The sequence below is a fragment of the Accipiter gentilis genome, chromosome Z, assembly GCF_929443795.1.
Source record: "Accipiter gentilis chromosome Z, bAccGen1.1, whole genome shotgun sequence".
NCBI lineage: Eukaryota > Metazoa > Chordata > Aves > Accipitriformes > Accipitridae > Astur > Astur gentilis.
The window spans coordinates 21,724,509-21,745,524 of record NC_064919.1 but is presented as its reverse complement, the minus strand read 5'-3'; the positions used below and the strand labels follow the sequence as shown (position 1 = coordinate 21,745,524).

The 21,016-nt window shown below is 38.3% G+C and overlaps 1 protein-coding gene across 4 annotated transcripts in view; it reads right to left on the bottom strand.

The window, feature by feature from the left end:
• The window catches only part of SNCAIP (synuclein alpha interacting protein), a 98,361-nt gene that overhangs the window by 9,647 nt on the left and 67,698 nt on the right, over positions 1-21,016 (bottom strand). For all 4 annotated transcript variants that reach the window (XM_049795713.1, XM_049795715.1, XM_049795714.1 and 1 more), the window contains 5 exons: positions 20,748-20,927; positions 17,556-17,669; positions 12,083-12,208; positions 7,997-8,166; positions 849-941 (listed from right to left, as the gene is read on the bottom strand). In XM_049795713.1, the coding sequence (XP_049651670.1) occupies positions 849-941; positions 7,997-8,166; positions 12,083-12,208; positions 17,556-17,669; positions 20,748-20,927 (683 nt within the window). The remainder of the gene's footprint in view (positions 1-848; positions 942-7,996; positions 8,167-12,082; positions 12,209-17,555; positions 17,670-20,747; positions 20,928-21,016) is intronic.

Below are 21,016 nucleotides of genomic sequence, written 5' to 3'. Positions count from 1 at the left end.
CTCTCACCATCAAGGTCTGCACAAACTTTTATGCTGGCTTTACACTTTAACATATATGTAGCTCCCTAACAACTCTGAAACAAGGAGAAGCGCTGTATATGCCTTCCAGAGAGGAAACTGAATTAGAAGGTAATGATAAATTGAGTCCTATTTGCACGTGAGTTACTTAATTCCTTTCAAAGTCGTCTTCAGATTGCTATCAGAGAGAAGTCGTGTGCTTGCTTCACTTCCATGCATCACACTGAAAGTCTATGGCAGAAGTCAAAGAGATACATTAGCAGACTCCAGATCCAGTCCTCTGCCTTTACTTTCCTCCTCTTTAATGTTACTCAGTTTGTGTCTATTTCTGGGACTTCTGGCAGGATATGTAAACAATACATAAAATTTCTGGAGTTTTGACTTTTTATACAAGCTACTGCAGGCAAAAGATTTAATGAGCGTAAGGAGTCTTATTAATCTGAAAGCAGGTTTTTGTTGGTAACTGAATTATGAATTAGTGCTGGCAGTAATGTACAGTGGACCACCACAAGGTCAAACTTTACAACTTTCCTAGGGGTTTCTAGGATCCTCTGTTATTCATATAATACAAAATATATTGTATCCCACTGTAAATCTGATTATCGCTCTGTTGGGAAACAGGGACTATTAATTTCATACTCAAAATTTCCAATATTTATACATTATACACTGTCAAATTCTAGAAGCTCAGCTTCAAGCCCACGAGGTAAAAAACCACATTTACTTTACAGAACACATCTGCTATTTAGACAGGTTACAGCTTCTCCCGATAACTGATGTACCATGAAACTGCGCAAATCCAGGCTGCAACACAATTCCAGTCACCTTACCCTGGGGACATGGGCAGTGACTTGCCCTCTGACCGCTGGGCTTCTAAAAGCTGCTGGAGCTGGTTCTGTAAGGTCACACGTTCCACTGTCTGCCTGCAAGAAAATGTAAGACTGTTTACCTTGAATTGTAGAACTGTCAGCATTAGTAAGTTACAGGATAACTGATACTAGCCATCCAACTTTGTAGTCAAAGAAGAAGTCCTCTTCACCTATACTTTACATAGTAAATAAAAAGAGAAGTTATAAATAATAACATAAAGAGGGAGTTTGTCTCTGAATCCCTGTGAACATTTTGTGATCACTGTACAAGACCAACTGAGAGATGCTTACTTGTCAGAGATTATTTATTTTACTTCATATAAGGACAAGAGTGGGATCATAAGCAGCAGTTAATTGGAACTGAGTAACTCACAAAAAATAACAGTCCAGAAACAAGATATGGCAGAGCAAACTTAGGACCACTTAGTTCTTACTTGTTTGTGCAAAGGAAGAGGAAAGGGACAGGAAAGGGAAAAGACATCCATTTGGTGGATGGCTTTTACTCAGCTAAATGATAGCTCAGACAATGGCTCTCTCCTTTTCTATCTGCAAATGAACTTAGAGAGGAGCCTTTGCCCACTGAGAAGGGTTGGTCCAATCTTCTTCAGCTGCAGGATGGAGCTAAGCATAACCTCTGTGTATTCAGGGGAGTAGGAAAAAACACATCTGCTTGCTGCCCAGCCTTACTAAAGGTCCTACCTGTGCTCTGCACCCGCCTTATAGTCAGTAGTGCTGTACCTACTGCAGTCTCTCACTTTCAGTGTGGTCTTGTGATCTATGCTGCTTTGTAAATAACTTTAGAGACCCATGTGTAAAAAATGGTAAAAATTATATTCGTAATATCAAAGTGACATCCATACTACAAAGTCCATTTACCATATAACTATAGTCACAATCTCTGATGTCCTGCCACATGCTTCTTTTCATAAGAAGGACTCAGTTGAAAAAGATAACCTGCAAACTTTCAAGGAGTTCTATGAAAATGAAGGAATAGATCAGTTTGCCACAAAAAGTTCTTCTTCCTCTCCCTGCTCCCATGCAATTTAGACATTCCATTCTAACATCAAAACACCCCTTTAGCTTGTTGACCACCACAGATAACATTCAATCTTGTTTAGTGACCTGTTCCAGTGCCTCTAAACACTGCACAGACATTATTATTGGGAAACTACTAGACATATGATATCTTACACCCGGTATACAAATGGTACATTTGGTTTTATTCCCTGGTTCTGATCAAATGACCATGCGAAAATGACTTTTTATCTGCTTCCCCCAGGCTCTGCTTCTGTTGCTGTAGAAGTAATATGGTTTTAGTACTTTTATTCCTGTTGGATCTGCAGAACTAATACAGTTCTCCACCAGTGAGCTGGCCTCTTTCCTAGCTTGCATGCCATCAGCAGAAGAGTTAGCTGAGTTCCAAATGCACTCTTTATAACTGGCAATGTCAAAGCCAGAAAGAATCCAGATGACTTTTTAGACTAGGGGGTGTGCTTGCAGAGTTCGCAGAAAACAAACGTTTTACTTTTAACGTATCAGAATGCTTCTGAAAAGTGCCACAGGAATAAAGGTGGGATCCTGACATATTGCCTTGCCATCACATTTTACAATACAACCATACTTTACATAGATCCTTTCTTCCTTTAATTTTCCATCTTCCTTCATCTTGCCTATACTCTTCCTTAGACTATTTTAAAATTACTCCTACCATCTGTCAACATTGGCTTATATTGCAACTCCCCAGATACTGTATTTTAAGAGCCAGGGAAATTTTCATTTGAGATTAGATTGTGATGCAATTTATCTGTTTTATTTGCCTTTTATGCTTCCTTCAACTTCTATTTCTAAATATCTAAATAACGTAGCTAACAGCTTCTTATGCTTTTAGCTTTAATGGAAATCTCTGACACCTCTTCTGCTGAGTTAATGTTCTCATTCCACTTAAACATTTTATTGTGCTAAAAGAATTAAAGTTTCCTCCATTTTAACAGTTTAACCAGTTAGTAAATAGCTCACAGAAACACACACATCTCGCCAGCACTACCCCTAAAGACATATAACATACACATATATACTAGGCTAACATTGAAAACAAAGGATCACAAGTTCTTAGAATAGCAATATTGCTAAGTACTGAAACCAGACTGATTTAGAAGACAAGATCACTTTAGCTTCAGCAGTAAGAGGGTCTACTTACTTTACATCTAATGCTCAAATTCTGAGGGTCTTAGCTTAGACGATGTTCCCAGTAAGTAATATGTAAGGACCCTTCTGTGTCTACTTAGACAATTGTGGACCCCAGCTACCTGCTAATGAAATCAGGGAGCTCAGTAACTGAACAAGGAACAGGCTGACGCACTGGGCTCTACTGAAGTACCTTTCACAGTATGTTGCCTTCTCTGTTTTGTTTCAAATAAAACAAGAATGGCCACTCTACAAAGCAGAAAATAAAACAGCTTAACTAACTAAAAAATAGGTGAACACTGTAAAGTTTATATTGGGTTTCTTACTACACATCTATATAACACTTAATAACACACACCAAAAAGCCCCCCAAATCAGCAAGTTGCACACACCTTACCACACCACTACAATAATTTTTTATTCAGCTATTTTTACAGCTATTTCTATGAAGATTCAGGAAAATCATGGATTTTGTTTACAGAACACAGAAAAGTGGTGGCAACAGAGGCTATTAAACCACTTTATCATCTTCATCTTTCGACTCATGGTTTGCTTTGATCTTTGCCTTGCCAGAGATTTTGGCTTGATAGCGTATTAAAAGGATCAGCAAGTGTCTCATTCCTTATTTGCTTTGCACATCCAGGTCCATAAATGTAGGACAGTGCAAATCTTTGGGAATGCAGGTAGAATGGTCTGTCATCAAGCAGCATTGTAAAGAAGTCTAGGGAAGCATTAATCTTATGTTATTAGTTCTGACTTGGTGTCTTGAGGCCCAGAAAGCCCAAACAATACAGGTCATTACTACTAATGTCATTGGTGCTAGAAACCATGTATTTGTGCAGGTAGGAATTTTCTACACAAGCAACTAAGTTTTTTTCAGGCAGATATAATCAGTGAGAGAATAATTACGAATGTTAAGACCTATGGAGACCTCAGGAAGTAAAATGAAAGCCAATATTTTGTATAGACTCTGAGAAACTTTTGTGACTGTCCTAAGCATTTTGTTTAGTTGAGAAAGTCTTACTGGATTGACCAAACTTCTATACTTAGCAAGAGATGAAAACCAAAGCTTTTATTTTGAAGCCAGTAACAGCAGGTTTTGTGTGCCACTTTCCTTTTTTACCTATGGAAAGAATTGCTTGGTTCCTTCCCTCTTTTGGGGAAAAGTCTCAGTTAATCCTCTTGCAAAGATTCAATGGAACATTTCTAGTTACAACTTCTTTCCTTCTTTCAAACATAAAGGCTTTTCTCTCTGAATGGAGACTTAGACCCAACTCAAAAAGTTTTGCTATATTCCTCTGTATTTGTCATCTGAGCAGCTTTGGATCAAAGTACTGAAAGATGTGAAGACTCTGGCAAAATGTGATTTTATTGTTTTGGTTTTGTGCCTTCTTTTCAGGAATGGCTCCAAAAAGCATGATGGATTGGGATAACTTCTCTCTAGAACAGCTCTATGTTGCCTTGATGACTGGAGGAGATTATAAAAAGAGAATGAAAGATGGTAGTTCCTTCTTTGGTTTAGGACCTTTGAAGATACGTCTTGCTAGGTGCTGGTCTAAGATAGTTTCTGCGCTGCTGTTCTTCTTGCACAATATCAACCATCCCAGTCTCCCTGTGGTTGGGAACATACAGTGTTATCAGAGAGAGGCTCTTATCCCTGGCTAATAAGGCACACAGAATAAAAGAAGATTGCATTATCAGCTTGTGTTTACAGCAGCTGAGGGAAGGCTGAGAAGCACATAAGGGCTTTCTGTGTTGATATTGACCATTCAAGTAATCCATCATGATACAATCATAACTCTTCTGTCTTTAGAACAACATCCACTAACACCAGCAGAAGTAAGTGGAGAAAATACAGGAAAGCCAGCTCAGCTGCCCAAGTTGGAGTTATTCCTATGTAACAGCAGTTTGAAGTGACCCAGACTGTAAACTGGACTTCCATCTGTTGCCATCTGATGCTTTCTGAATCTTCAGAGGTGCTGTAGACAATGAATTCTCCTGCTATGCCAGAGGTAAGGCCCCTTGAGAAACCGCCCCAGGCATGTACTTCATATCATCCTTGGATTTTTATGCAGGATGGGGCTGCAAAACTGGGCAAGAGTCTTCTTGCATCATCCCCTCTGGCTCCTGAGCATGGGCTTCTGAACATGGTCCATTGCTTCTATCAGAGCCACTCACAGCCTGAGGCTTGCAGCCCAAATAGCCATGCAGAAGCTGTTCTTTCAAGAAGAAACTAGAATATTTCACTGCCTCAGTAAACTGCAACAGGGTTGCGCAGGAGACTGGCATCTCTGTAGAAGAGGAAGAAAAGGCTGCTGCTGCACTTACTGGAGCTAAATCTGAAGCCTGAAAAACTAGGCTGCTGAAGGGAAGCAGATTTAATTCCAGCTGAGACAAGCAAAGGAACCCATCAGGAGCCAGATAAGAATGATTTAAGTGACTTCCTGTGCATGCAGTCTGTGAGATGACAGGGCGGGAGACTTGGAACAGTGTTAATGCTTTTGTCAGGAAAGTCAGAACTAGAATATTTCTATGGAGGTGAACAGCCTGCTGACTGACATTACAAGTCTTTCTTTTCCATATGAGAGGTTAACACTTATATCAAGTACTGGGTGAGCACCGAAGAGAACTGAAACACTGAGAATCTGTGGTTGCCATTTCTACTTCCTGGTGTGTGTGGTTTTTTTCTGCTGAGTTATGGGGAAAATACATTTCATTGTAAATTGAGATGAGTCAGCTGCTAATGCAGGCTACTCAGGAAATACCCTATGTTCTCTTTTTTTTCCTTTATATCAGCTGATTTGTATATTTTAGTATTTCTCAGCAAATGAACCAGCTACAAAACACCTGGTACTTTGAAATATCCAGTGAACAGTGTTAGACTGTAAAAATGAAAACAGTGAGAATTATAATAACCCTTAGTTCTCTGTTTGTATTTATAAGAGTATAAAGGTAAAAGAAAAGTAAAGATATCGTAAAGAGAATATGCTTTTATAATATATAAAACTTAGAGGTACAAACATAAAAATAAGCATACTTCAAATGCAGGAATGTATTCTGTAATGGCAGAGAAGACTGCTACTATACACACTCCTTTTGCTGTGAAAACAGTACAAAAGAGATACCTGATTATACCAAAAGGGTGAATTAACAATACAGATAATTTTTACCCTTATTTGGAAGACATGCAGTTGGAAACTAAAAATTGTATCACTGTAATGTGTTGGCTTCACCTGGCTAAAAGCACCCATGCAGCCGGTCTCTAATTGCCCCTATTCCTCAGTGGGATGGGGGCAGAAAATAGGAAGAAGAGAGGCAAAAAAGCTCATTGGTCAAGATAAAGAGAGGGAGATCACTTACCAATTACTGTCATGGGCAAAAGAGACTCAGCTTGGGGAATTTAACTTAATTCATTGCCAATTAGAATAAATATTTCATTATTGATTCAGGTATTGGGAAACAAAAAAGGACAGACATTTAAAACACCTATCCTCCCCTTTTCCAGGCTCAACTTCACTCCCAGGTTCATCTGCACTCCAAGCCCCTCTTCTTCCCCTTTCTCAGGCTTCACTCCGGACACCTCTCCTCCCCTCTTGTCATCGCTGCCGGTTACACTCAGTCTTTTCAGGGAGGCAATGAGCAGCACAGGTCAGAGCTTGTGTGTAGCAGTTTCTCTCTGCTGCTCCTTCCTTCTCACTTTTTCCTGTGCTCTACTGTGGGTCCTTTACAGGTTGCAGTCCATTCAGGGAAGCACTGGTTCTGGTGTGGGCTTATCCAAGGGCTGCAGTCCTTTCAAGGCATATACCTGTTCTAGCATGGGTACTCCACGGGCCACAGTCTCTTTGGGGATATGCCTGCTCCACCATGGTGCACCTCCTGCTTCTCTGACCTTGCTGCTCCCTCTCTTTGTCACTCTTCTCTTCCCTTCTCCTCTCTGGCATTTTCTGCCCTTTCTCAAATATGTTTTCACAGAGGTGTCAACAGCTTGGTTGATGGGCTTAGCTGTGTCCTGCAGCGGGTCTGTTGCGGAGATGGCTGGAACCACTTGTGTCTAGCAAAGAGCAGCCCCTCACCTGTTCTTATAGAGGCCACCCCTGCAGCTCCCCTGCTAACAGCCTTGTAATTTATTCCCAGTACAATTACCCACATACTGCTTGCATAAAATGATATGGTTTCCTCTAAACATGGGTTTGTCAGAAGTAATTTTCAAGGCTTGTGGTAGCTGACAAGCTCTTCATCATTTATGTAAGATGCAACAACATTAGGTCAGTGCTGATGGTTTCTAAGAGTCATATCTTATGAGCCCATTGACATGCTAAGTCACAGTAACTGCACCTATAATAAAAACAAGCAATTGCATAAATTCATGTTTCAAAATAACAAGCTCTTTACAGAATGTTTATTAAAAACCATACTAAAATATTAATACCAGCTCCTATGAAGAAAAAACGGAACATAAGATATTTCCTGAGTAGCCATTGTGGGCTTTGGTGACCTTCCAAGACCAAAAAAACCCCTCCAACTATGTTTCCGTTATTCTTCCCAACATCAACACCCAGCACTGTAACAGGGAAGAGACACTCACTGTATATAAAAGCATGCTATGTGAACAGAAATTATGATCAGCAATGATCCCAAGGTATGCAAAGGGAAAAGGGACCGGATTGCTTCATACATACCCTTTTCCACTCCCACTCCTTCATCTATGTTCACAGTAAACTGCCAAAAAGAGAACAGCTGAAAAACTGAGCTGCTAAAGGGGAAGGGGCAAATGCTTAAGAGCAGGAAAGAGTGGAGAAATAAGGTAGAAATATGACTTGAAAACATCATACATAAGAAGCAGAAAACAGACACTGTTAATAAACTGAAGACAAAGTAGGGTAGTGTTTTAAGAATGATCCTTCTGCTAACAGTGATACACTTACTCCTTCAGCTGCTTTGTTAGCTTGACAACCTGTGAGGCCAATGACATACATGTCTCCACAACTACTAAGTAGCGGGAACACATGGTGTGCCCATGTCGCTCAGCGCTTTGTGAGGGTTTCTCTCCCATGTGGTTTTGCATGGTGACATTTGCTCCATATTCAACCAACGTCTGTAAAAACACGAAAGGAAACATTGACACCTGTAAGTGTAGGTCTCTGTTGTGACAATTTTTAAAAATCAGTCACTGACAAGTCTGTATGCAGCTTGAACTCAAAACACATACCACTGAAATCTATCACTCAGGTGCAAGGATAACACAGGAGCTGTGGTTCAGAAGAACTATAAAAAGACTATATTCTTCCTTCCTCTTCCCTTGCCATTCTACTCAATTTTTTTTTTCTGTTCATTTGTTTGTACAGCATAGCATGACTTGTAGCGTTCATACAATGACTGGAACCGCCAAATGAAAACAGAGGACTTAAATGCATTTAGGCACCTGTTGATTCTCTCCTGAGCCACAGTGATAAACTTTTTCAGATGCACCTGTCTATGCATTACTAAACATTGTGCTAACTTTGCACATGGTAGACCTAGAAAAGAAGACACAGGCAAGTGCAATTTAAAGGACATCTGTGCTAGATAAAATCAGGGTTCAGGGCAGCATGAACACATTGCTAGCCAGTTTATAGAGGGTGGTGATGAGCTGTAATGACTGATCAGGTCTGGTATTTGCTGTTCATTGGATCTCCACACTGCAAGGCATTGCAACACACCCTTAGAATCTCATTTTAGGAATGTCTTTGCTACAAAATTTGCTGAGTCCTTTTGTGGTTTAGCTCTCAATTTCCTACCACAGCAGAATCCCTGAGTTTGAAACACTCAACGCAGCAGTCTCAATGTCCTGATTCTTTAGCCAAGTGATGTTTGGGTATGAAAGGTATGGCAGATTCTTTCCAAAAACTCCTTTAGGTCAGACAGGCACAAATTTCTTTTGCAGAAAGAAATTTGTACAATGACTTTTTCAATCTGCTTGTTTTTCTTTTGGGTTTTTTTTTTTGTTTGTTTGTTTGTTGTTTTTTTTTTTATGCTGAAAGAAGTCTCATTGCTTTGCAATTGCTTGATGACCCTCTACTTTCTTTTAAAGAGATACTCAGATATATGTCAGCTTTTAGCCTTTAAGAAAAATACGGCTTATGAACCCTAGCTTGTGGCTAGAGAATTGTCCAGGTTGTGAGCATGACATCTGAGTTACCTCTGGGACTTGAATCCAGAGCATTGTAAGGGCAAAAGAAGTTCTGCCAGGCTGACCTCAAGACATCCAATAACTGAAGCAAGAATTGAGACCAAACCGTCACTCTTTCTGATCTGTTTGTGATAATCAGTGTTATGCAGTATTCACTTTACTGAAGAGTCTAGAATAGGACCTAAATGTCCTCAGCAATGTTCACACACACATGGCTCATAGCACTTTTGAAAAAACTCTGAACAAAATCATGATGCATTCAAAAACTACAGCATCATTAACATTACACGTACACATGCAGAAGAGGAATTTTGTGGCTGAGCTTTTGGTTGACTTATCCAAGCAGAGCTGGTAAGCCACGAAGGATTGGAGTGGCTTTGTTGACTCAAACCAGCAGGCAGAGACACCTCTACACCTGCTGACAGGAGAGAGGAGTGGTGGTCTGTCTGGTCTGCTAAATCTATACAGAAAGAAAACTTGTGAACAGTCTTGCACTGCATCTCATGTCAATAAATTTGGTTTAATTTGCCAATAAAGGAAATAGAGAAGAAAGAGTTATGATACTGCAGAAAGCAATCTTTCAGTTTGGAACATGATAGGAGTGTCACCTGCTCATAAACACAGTGAATGAGAGGGCCAAGGAATCGCTGACAGCCTGTGACCCTCCATCTTTTGTACTGCTCCTTATATTCTCTCTGACTCCTTTATTGCTTCTTTCTTTTCACCAGATCATTCACTGTACATTGTTTTAAATTAGACTATAAGCTCACTGGGCAGAGGGCTTATTTTGTTTCACAGCACAACAAAACATCAACTACACTTCAAGACTGTGAAGTGTTAATGAAGTGACATTACTAACATTTTGTATTTTTGTTGTTGTTGGATATTTTCATGATTTATTTCTCATGGCTTCACTTCAACACAAAACACTTGTTGATTTGTATATTTATCTACATTAAAATAATCTTGAGAATTCTAAGCCATTTATTAAGGTTCGTTCCTCATGGGGAAAGAAGGGCTATTCTCTTCTTGGTTTAGTTTTATCCATGAAAACAGCCTGCATATGTCACCACTCTGTTCAAAATCATCTACTCTCATTTCTCCTTCAAATGCATTGTACACCTTGATGAGGCATTGTTGAGTTAGCAGCCCTAAGCACACACCCTACCTCAAAGATGCTCCCCACTAGTAAATCATAAATATTTCTTCCCACTTTTTTCCAACTGATCATAGCAATTATCTACAATACAATAATAAAACCACTTGATTTAGCTCGAATGTGATGATTTGTTTATTTTATTTTCATAAGAATTTGTACAAATTTGACATCTTTAAAAGACAGACATGTCCCATCAGTGACAAAATGCAGAGATGGTCATGTTGTCCAAATCTATTTCACTGTGTTCTTTTCAAGATTATTCATTCAGCTCAGCTGTCACCTGTTTTTCTTTCTTTACTGTGTGAGACTCTCAGACTGGCTTTTATGGGGTTACAACTTCTCTGTGACCAGATATATAAATAGACTGCTATAATAATAATAGTAATAGTAATACTATTACTACTAATAATAATAATGATAAGCTATGCATCTGTAGATTCAACGTAACAGTGTGCACAATTATATTTACCTCTCTGAAGAGGTTAGCTAATGAGAATTGGCTAGCTGTATTTCTTTTAGGGTTCAACTAATACAAATCTGTATTTGCAGTGGCCTAAGAGATGCTGTAGATCAGTTCATGTGTGATAATAGGATTAACATGTTTACTGATATGTATCTGAGTCCTTAGACTCTGAGAATTACTACTCCTTCTTAGACATGTTTTCCTCTCCTACTTGACCAGATCACTTTGATTTCTATTTCCTGCCTTTCTGCCATGTGGTTATTTATTCTTTATCTGTTCTTCTCCAGTGACTAATCTGTTTCTCAGATACCTTTCTGCAATCTCCTGTAATAATTTTATTATTATTTCTTCTCCAAAGAGCTTTCACTCAAAGGGTTGACAACACCAAATACTGAAATGTACTCCTGTGACTAAGGGTTCTAGTAACTTTGATGGACAGAAGGTATATCTGCAATTCAACGCAAAGTCGAGATGCTTCACCTAGCCATCCAGTTCAACCCTACAGTTTTTTGGTGTGTCTGCATTGAACAGTGGTACTGTACAGAGGCATCCAAACTGGTTTATTCAGATCTGGCTCCCAAAGTACTGTAGCTGTGTAAGACTTCTCAGCAGGACAAATTACCCTTTTCAGCAGGAATCTACAACAGAACTATACTGCTTTCAGTGGCGAAGCTGATTCATTGAGAATTAGTTAGAAATCACCATCACGCTGCATTGTTTAGCATAGATACATTCAAAGATTACAAGTCCGGAAAGGATGGTTTACTCAAGGTAGAAATCCTTCAACATAGAACAAACTTATCTGTTAGACTCCCCCTAAGCGGGAGAACTACAACTATTCATCGGAAAAAGAAACAGCAGGAAAGTATCAGAACAGTAGAGTAAGCATATCTACACTGGCAGTCCTTCTGTAACATAAAAACACATGCATTAGCTGCTTATGTAGAAACAACATAATCCTGCTTTCTTCTTGCTTTAGTTACTTTAGGCTAACAATAGCATAACAGAATGGAATCCAAAAAAACAGAGCTTTTTGGTATTTCAGTCTGAGTCCTACAGGTTTAAAGTTCTTCCTTCTAGTATATTTTAACGTATTATATAATTATTATATAATTATATAATAATTATTCCCACTTGTAAGATCTATAATCATTTTAATGGTTGTTCTCATTCAAGTTTGATGTAAAGGAGTTTCTGATATATCTGATATATCACTCTACCTGTATGCATCCTAGATAGCCATGTTGAGCAGCTATGTGAACAGCAGTATTTCCATCCTGGTCAACTTCATCCAGTGAAATCCCTTGTTCTTGCATAAACTGAAGAAGCCACAGAAGGATTTTCTCCTAGGGGGAGAGGGAAAGAGATGTCACAAAAGATAATGAAATAACGAAAAGCTAAATATGCTAGAGGAATACTGGTTCTGTCATCTGCTACTAATATTGTCTAATAATTCCTTGTTTTCAGTCTCTTGAAACTTTGTAGGACTTAGTGTATCATGAGTCTGCCTCTGATTTTTAGCCCCCCCCCTCCCTTCCCCCCCCCGGGAAGTAAGACAAAACACTTCATTTCTTTTATAAAAAGACAATAGGAAAAATATGAGTACTGTAACACATTCTGAGAAATTGTACATTAAAAGGCATACATGCCTGTATGTTGGAGACCTGAGGCAGAACAGCCCGTGTGTCAATCTGAAAAACAGCTTGTGAAATTTGGTGAAACTTCACAAGCCTCTTTGGAAAATTAAAACAGGAGTATGTGCAGATCACAGAGCCGAGCAATTAGATTCTTCCAATCTATCATCATGCCTCAGCTCTGGGATGTTGTGCAAGAGGAGAAGCAACACAACTAAAACAAGGAAATCTCTCTATCCTGATATCTCAGTGTATTGACTAGTGGACCATTTATATGTGCCTGCATGTTGGGAAGGTTGGGGAGACTTGGACTGCAAAACTTGCAAGTGAAAGCCTGGAAGCCAAAACTGAGGTGCCAACTTAATTCTTTTTAACATCACTCATTGTGTGTGTATGGAGGTGTAATACACATTTATATGGGTATTCATTTCTAACAATGAAGTTTATATATATGCACTAAACTTAATTAATTTCTTATTTTCCCCAGCAGGTTTATTGGAAAAACCTTCTTCTCTGTAGGAACCTTCCATGCCTCTTCAGATTAAATTTCATTGTGCCCTGCTGAATTTGATACATATTGAAAATCTAGAATAAAAGTATAGATTACATAAAAAAGTGAGGTCCATTAAAGCATAGCTGCCTATGCCATACAGTACAGCTGCACTCCCAGTATTTGCACCTGAATAGCTGAAAAGAATAAATTACTTTCTATCTTAAAACTTTTTCATTTAAACAGGTATTTTCTATTATCTTCCATTGATATGTCATGCATTATACCGGCTAGGACCTCTAGTTCAAAAGGGCTTTGTAGATTCTAGTGTTGGTGAGGCAAACACCAATGCACAGACTTAACCTTGCAGCACTTTGGTAGCTTCAGTGGTACGTAAGTACATAATCACCCACAGATACATGGGTCTGTAAGAGTGAAGTGTACCTAAATAAAACAGTACTGAAAGCATGTCTAGGACTCTGAGCAGTAATCATGTAGGAAAAAGAATGAATAAGAATGAGGAAAGGAAATTCTAGCTAGGAACGGTGGGTATAAACCTCATTTTATGTATAAAAGTACCACAGAAATTTTAATGTCAAGGAAAAGGAGATGGATCCTGAGACTCTTTAAGGTCTCCTCTAAACAATTCTGCCCATTCAAGCACCTGGATCTCTGCTCACTACTTCAGAGGGCTAGTCTGTCTGGAACTTACCTTCTTCATATTTCCACTTTAACAGCAGTTTTGTTTTTATTACAGGGTGAAGGGATAGGTATTTTTACTTCTCCTTGGCTGAATGCCCAATACAGCTGACAGCCAGCATGAAGAGATGACTTCAGATCACATATCCCTTTTAAAATACTTTTGAGCAATTTCTCGAGATGCCTGTGGTGTTGGCCAGCAGTGAAGAAGGATTACACTACTCCTATGAATTGCCCTTATGTTTTAATAATTAAAAGAAAAATATTTTAGCAAAGCTCCTCTGCAGAATTTGAAGACAACTATAGCTTTGAAATTATATATTTCTTTGGAACATAATAGGCACCAGAATGTTAAGCATGTTCTGTAATTTTATGATCACAATCAGCATGGAGCAAATAATGCTTTCTAGTCATTTATCTTATCATCACGGAAATCAAGTGCCTGGATGGCTAAATGCAATCATCTGTACTCAGGACTGTCTGTGCATCAGCTGATCACAGGCACACAGTCAGAGGCCTACTCAAATAGTTTGTGTTTCTCTCAAATGACTGTTTTTTAACAAATGTATCCTTGACAAAAAAAACCCAAAACAAAACAAAAAAAACCCAAACAAAAACCTCAACTATTTTCTTCACTTACATCTAGGGAAAATGAAAACATCATATATCAAAATATATCATGTATCACTTTAGTAACACTCACATTAGGTATTTGGAAGAAAAGTACTCTTAAGAGTAGGTTTATAGTCATCAACTCAATTTATTCAGACAAAATGAAGGATAATAAGAAAATTCATGATATTAAGATAATGGAAAATGATCACATATTTGTTATGTAACAGGCACTGATAAATACTGACAAATTATTCAGTATATCTGATAATTTTAAGACCTACAATGGCCTTATGTGGCAGCAGTGGTTAACATCCCTCTGGGATATTCTAGACCTATAATAATTCAAACCTCCCTAAGAAAAGATTCTGGGAAAATGTCACAATATGTAATTTCTGTTTTGGGACAGGCTGCAGACTTTGGCTCCATCAGCTGACTTTTGAAGCAGAAAGAACAACTAACAAAGACCATTTAAATAATTAAATTGACTACAAATGGAAGGATTAGCATGGTGAAGAGTACCGATTCTACAGCTAATCCTAGCCCCTTCACCCAGTATTAAATAAATAAGCTGCCTTTCCCGTATCCCTTCACAGTAGAGGAGTAGGAGCGAGTGAAAACAACACATTACTCTTGCAAAAATGACATTAGACAGGAAGACAAACATCCTGAGGTGCAAAAAAGGTGTGTTGTTAGGCATTTGCGTATCTGAATGTCACACACTCCTCCCCACTGCACTCTCCAGCACTACACCACTGACAAGTAGTGCACAGAACCCCTTCTAGGTCTCCAGTCATGCTGTAGCTCTGGTTCCCCAAAGTCCCTCTAGAGTCTCTGGAGCTCAGAGGCAACAAACCCTTGGCATTCCCCACTCTCTGCCTCTTACCTGTGCAGTCCATGCTACTACAGCATCTGTGTCGAAAAGAAATTACAGCCCTTTGAAGCTTAGTCAGGGCCTAATATGTGCACCTAGGACTGCACCAGCATCCCCTCCTGTCACATGGTGACTGTGCCAGACACAGCTGGTTCACAATCTGCCATGTACCCATGACTTATGCTTGGCATGGAGAGGCCTGCCAACAACCATGGTTGCTTCTTGCATGCTTAAAGAAGCCCTTGCTAGGAGGTATGCTGACCAGGCTACAGGTTGACTTCTCGTCTTCCATCAGATGAACTTCTGTGGTTCCTCTCTCACTAGAAAAATATAGTATTGTGGAGATGTCTTTGGAGTCAGGCCATGACTGTTGTTCGATCACCTTTCACACAGAAGCATTGCTATGAACTCCCTTTTGCTGACCATTCTAAATGATACTTACTGAAGAAAAACATGGTGCGCATGTCTAATGCCTGGGGAAACAATGGACGGACTGGCTCTTTTAGAAAATGATTCAATAACAGGTCTTCCTTGTAAAAATATTACTCTTGCAATTCTGCCAAGACCAGTGTTTACATGGTTTATCTCTTGTGTACGTAATGGTAAAATAAATTAAAGCTTCAACGATAGTGCCAACTACGCATTTGAATTTCTCAGTTTTTTTCTTCTTAACACAGTTGGGTAAGATAGTCTGGCATCCCTTCAGCCTCAGCATTCCCTCATGTTTGCAAGATGTTTGTGGATTATTAAAAAAAAGATAATTGACATTACATGTGAACTTTCTTTGGCATTCAGCTAACTAAAAAAATTTGGCAGCAATTTATGTATCACCTTTTTAAATTTCATGGGTGGCTGATTGTAGCTGGTGTTTCTTAACTGGTAGAGCTTCTGTCCTGCTCTGAAAAGAATCTAGATGAAGTGTGCCAGATCTGTTTCTGGCAGTCGACACCATAGCTCACTGAAAAAACCCAAAGCTTCACTGGATTTAGTTTGTATAAATATCTCTAGAGATGAGGACAAAATCAGGCTAATCAATTGAAGATATGAATGTAAGTTCATATGAGACTTTCTCTTCCAAACTTTTTCTTGCCAGTAGCAAACATGCCTTTCTCAAATCCAGTTCTGATCTGGCTCCCAGCCTCCCTATATTCAGTGCTAGGTTTACAGGCCAAACTTGCTACGGAAAGCAGGACACAATCAATCAGTACATCCAGCAGGGTCCTAAGTTGCACCAGTAACATCTGCACAGTAGGTGAGTGGAGAAAAGGCAAAGGAGGTCTTCGGACAGCATGAAAACAAGGGTGTCTGTGTGCCTATGGAAACAGCAGGGAAAAGGGTAGAATTCCAGCTCTGTAGCCTTCCAAACCTGCCCCCTCTCTTTCCTTCCCCCTCCAGTAAATTCATTCTTGGACAGGATCAGTTAACCGCAGAAATAAGCCACAATAATTGTATGGCATTGAACGAAACAACCACACTTGTACAGGAAAGAAAAAGATAATTTTCTTAGTGGTTACATTTCGCTTGTTCTCTCTTAACAAGTAAAAGAAAAAAAAGCATTAGCACAAAAATAGTGGGTTTTATGCATTTATCCTTAATGTCTGTTGAAGAAACTGCATGATAAAGTGGCCCATCTGCCAAAGAGATTAGAGAAGAATAACCGATCACTATTCCTTGCATAGCAGATCCTGGAGAAGGTCCTTTGAAGAGGGGTTATTGCAAGGTCTACTCAGGAAAAACAGACTTTGTGGGAAGAGAATGTGGTGCAATTAAGTAGTATATGTTTCCCCAGACATTAGCAAAGCACTGAAATGCTGTACTTCTGTGGTTTCTCATCATTAGATTTATAGATAAGTTAGGTGTGGAACACTATTGATTTACAACATATTTTTATATGTAATTCTCAATAAAACTGGCTAAAGCTAGACAGATGATGTTCAAGTTTCACCATACTTCACTTCACTGCCAATATACTGAATTCCTAAATTGTCAGAATTTGCCAAAATTTTCTGAGATTAGTCTCTCCTGGAAAGAGAATATGAACTATCCCAAAATGTTTGGTGATTTTCTGATGTGTCCTAGGACTCCTCTAGCGATCATGACAGCTAATCTTCCCTGATGTTCTTGGGATTGATAGGTTGGCCCAATATGCCAGCTGATCTTCTCCTAGCCATCACTTAAAGCTTAAAAAGAAAAAAAACCAAACAAACACTTAAGAGGGAAATTACTGAAAAACCCCACAGATTAAGTTGGAAAAGTTCTTGCTGTATTTGAACTAATTAAGAACACCTGTAATTAAAAGCCACAAAATTATAAACATGCTTTAAATTGAAATTGTTGTATAAGCATCTAAATAACCTATTTGGAAATGTAGATGAAAGTCATACCTGGCCATAGCAACCTGCATAATGAATAAGGCTTGGGTGGTCTTTTGAGCAACTTAATTCTGCAATAGCTTCTGTTTCACTCACCATCCATCGAACACACTCCAGCTGACCGTTCTAAACAAATAAAAACAAATTTTACATTCCAGCTGTTTCAATTCTAAACAGGGAAAAGCTTATCAGAATTATTAAAATGCTATGAAATTCCAGTTCATTTGAAAATGTGTTCTTTTATCTGCTTTCATGTAATGCCCTTGTTTATCTTGCTGTCCTGTGTCACTTCCAGTTTGGCTACTGATTATAGTGAAAGTGGCAAAGTGAAAGTGGTAGTCAGACAGTCTTATATACACAATCTGGTCCCCACTCTCAGATTTTTCAGAGCAAAACCATAGTTCTATTTCTATCACTTGGACAGCAAGGCTCAATGACTAAATGAGATCATTTGCTGGAGCAGAGTGAACAGTCTCCCTACAAACTCAAGTATTCATTAATCACTAATTTAATGCACACTTCCTAAGTTATTCTCATGTATGTAGTATCTGAACACCTAATTCTCATGGATTAGGACCTATCTGTAATAGATACTGTACAAACATAAACAAGGAGATAGTTCTGGCCCTGAACACCTTTTAGAGCCTAGTCTCAAGATTCCCAAGCTGATATGCACACTCCTAGTAGTTTGCAAGTTAATATGAAGTGGCATGTAGATGCTGTGGAAACAGATGGAACATTTTCTTCAGAGCATGCATGTGGCTCAGCGTAAAGGTAGTAGTTTTTAGCAGCTTCTCTTGCTGTGGCCCCTTTTCAGCAATGGTACCTTCGTAAATGCAGTTTGGCATGACCTACATTCCAGCCTGCTCTTACTTCATTTTTCAACTTTCCTGTTCATAAAGGCTATTATATCATTTATAGCTGAAACAAGTATTTCAATTGCTCAGTCAAAACCTCACAGAGGTCAACATACATGACATAAAAAGCTGTCTGTGTGCATAAAATGGAAAAAGCCATCAGGAGAAGGAACGAAATATCTATTTCAAGTTTCAGTTTTATCTTTATGAGAAGAAGGAGAAGAATGTAATAAATATTAACCCATTTAAAATTATATGGGAGAAAGAAAAATTGGAATAAAATTAATTTGATATTTGTCTTATTCATTCCATATGTAATGTATGTATATAAGCACAAAAATGCACACCATTTTCCTTTACCTACTTAAATCTATTTCTCTCAATTTCAGTAATGAAGCAAAACAATGAAACTACTTGTATTCTTTTTACTATGCTAGAAAAATCCTCCTAATCCTATTTGGGTTCAAATATTGGTAAGCATGACTAACTAATAATTTTTTATTTTGTTTTCCTTTATATCACAACTGAGTAAAATATTTTTGTATTTTTAAAATTAAGTTAAAGAATTAATAAACTTAAGTACCTGCTAAATATGATAATTTTGCTAATGTGGAAGGGATTTTTCCACAGTTAGTTAAAATAAACTATCAATGTGACAGTGCAACTGGCCATAATATACCACTCCATTTTCACTCTGTAGCTCTTATCTCAAGGTCAGAAAGAGGCCTTTAATCAAAAGAACTAGCTTTAATTAATTCATTCTTTACTGGGAAATGTTACGGATCATCACTACATTGTTAAAATTCTCTTCCATGGAAATTGATGTTCCTGCATACAAGTATTCTTCTATTCTGATAGTCATAATTCTTGAAGAACTTACATGCATGCCCCACATGGTATAACATTATGTGAGTTAATGGTATAAAGTAAGAGCAAGAAGAATAAAGTCCATTCTATCAGTGTGCAAAAACACTCTGAGAGTAAGGATCAAGATCTACAAAGTTTAGTTATGCCAGATTAGTTTAAGGCTCTCGCAAAAATTTGCAATGATCTAGGACAAGTCCAGCCATGTAGGTCATCCTTAGAAACACCTGGGCCTGAGTACCCTCACTTACATGAAGAACTCCATTACATTTACACACTTTTCTGTGAATGTCTAAGCATGCTCAAGTAATAGAGAAACTAAAGGAACCAATTATTAAAAAAGCCAATCTTTCTGGAGAAAAAGACAAAAGGCCTTATTGGCTTATAAACACATTATGTACCCAGGTTGAAAAAAACAGGAAAGAAAATGATTTCCAACTAAAATTGTATGACTTTAAATTGGCAGGCTATAACTATTCAGTTTGGACACGGGCCAAGGTATTGAAGCTAAATACCTGACTTTTATAATAGCATTTCATTAGTACAACTAGGTATCAGTTCAATTTTATATTCTTACAGCTTGTTCCTGAAAAATAAAAAAAATCCAATGCTGAAATGTGCACCAGGGCCCTAGGTCACTGAAATGACATCTCAAAGATAGAAACCTGCAGGTTGGAATCTACCACTCCTCTGTCAGTTTCTAAAGTTTTTGCAAGAAGCAAAACCCAATACATCCCCAGAAGAAACAGAAACTCCTGTATTATATTTCACCCCTTGCCTTGATTCTTATTAAGGTACTTAGTAACTAAAAGGAATAGCATTCAACCATTTATCTCATTTACTGAAGAACCAGAATCAGTATGGTTAAATTATGAGCCTTCCTGTACACCACTGTTTTATTTCAGTGCAGCAACACCAATATTTTTCCCATTTTCCTACATAATAGGTTTTCCTGTAAGCTTCGACCGCAATTTTTGCAGTTTCTAACAGGTTGTTCTGTAACATGTACATTTTAACCTTGATGCGATTGTTCTAGACATCCAAGAATTTTCACCTCCATATGTGGATCAGAGGTTTTTTATGCTTTGTAAACATGTTCTCACACTTGACTTACAAGATTATACCTGTATTTGTAAAAAATCAAGAAACTGTTATGCTCTCTAAAGAAACAACTGAGTCTGAGTTAAAGGAAAGTTCCTTAAAAATATAACAAACTTTTTTAAAGTCAGTTAACTGATTTAAAAATGAATGTATATGCATTGACAACAACATATAAAATGTCAATGTTATACAGCTGATATTGTATCCTGCATAGTAATCCATTTTTATTTGCTTATGCAGTATCAGCCAACAGTTCTTTTTGCTCTCACTTACCAAAATGCTTGAAAAATAACATCCTGCTGGATGTATTACTTATTGCCATCACAGGAAGAAAATAAATGACCTTTATGTCACATTACAGTAGAGAGAGAGACCAAGTTACCTTTATTGCTAATCCGGCTGGAGTTAGCTGCTCAATGTTTCGTTCATTCAAACAGTCTTCACCCATCAAAGAAGTGAGATGCTGCAGGCATTCTGCATGTCCCTTTGATGCTGCTACATGCAACAGATTGTTGTCACATTCATCATGGATCTTATCCAGATTATCTGCTGCTAAATGTGGCTGTGAAAAAAAGCATTATGTTAGCTACAACTAAAGATAAAAAGATACACAGAACATTAAGCCTCACAGTGAAAGACACAAGCCAAATA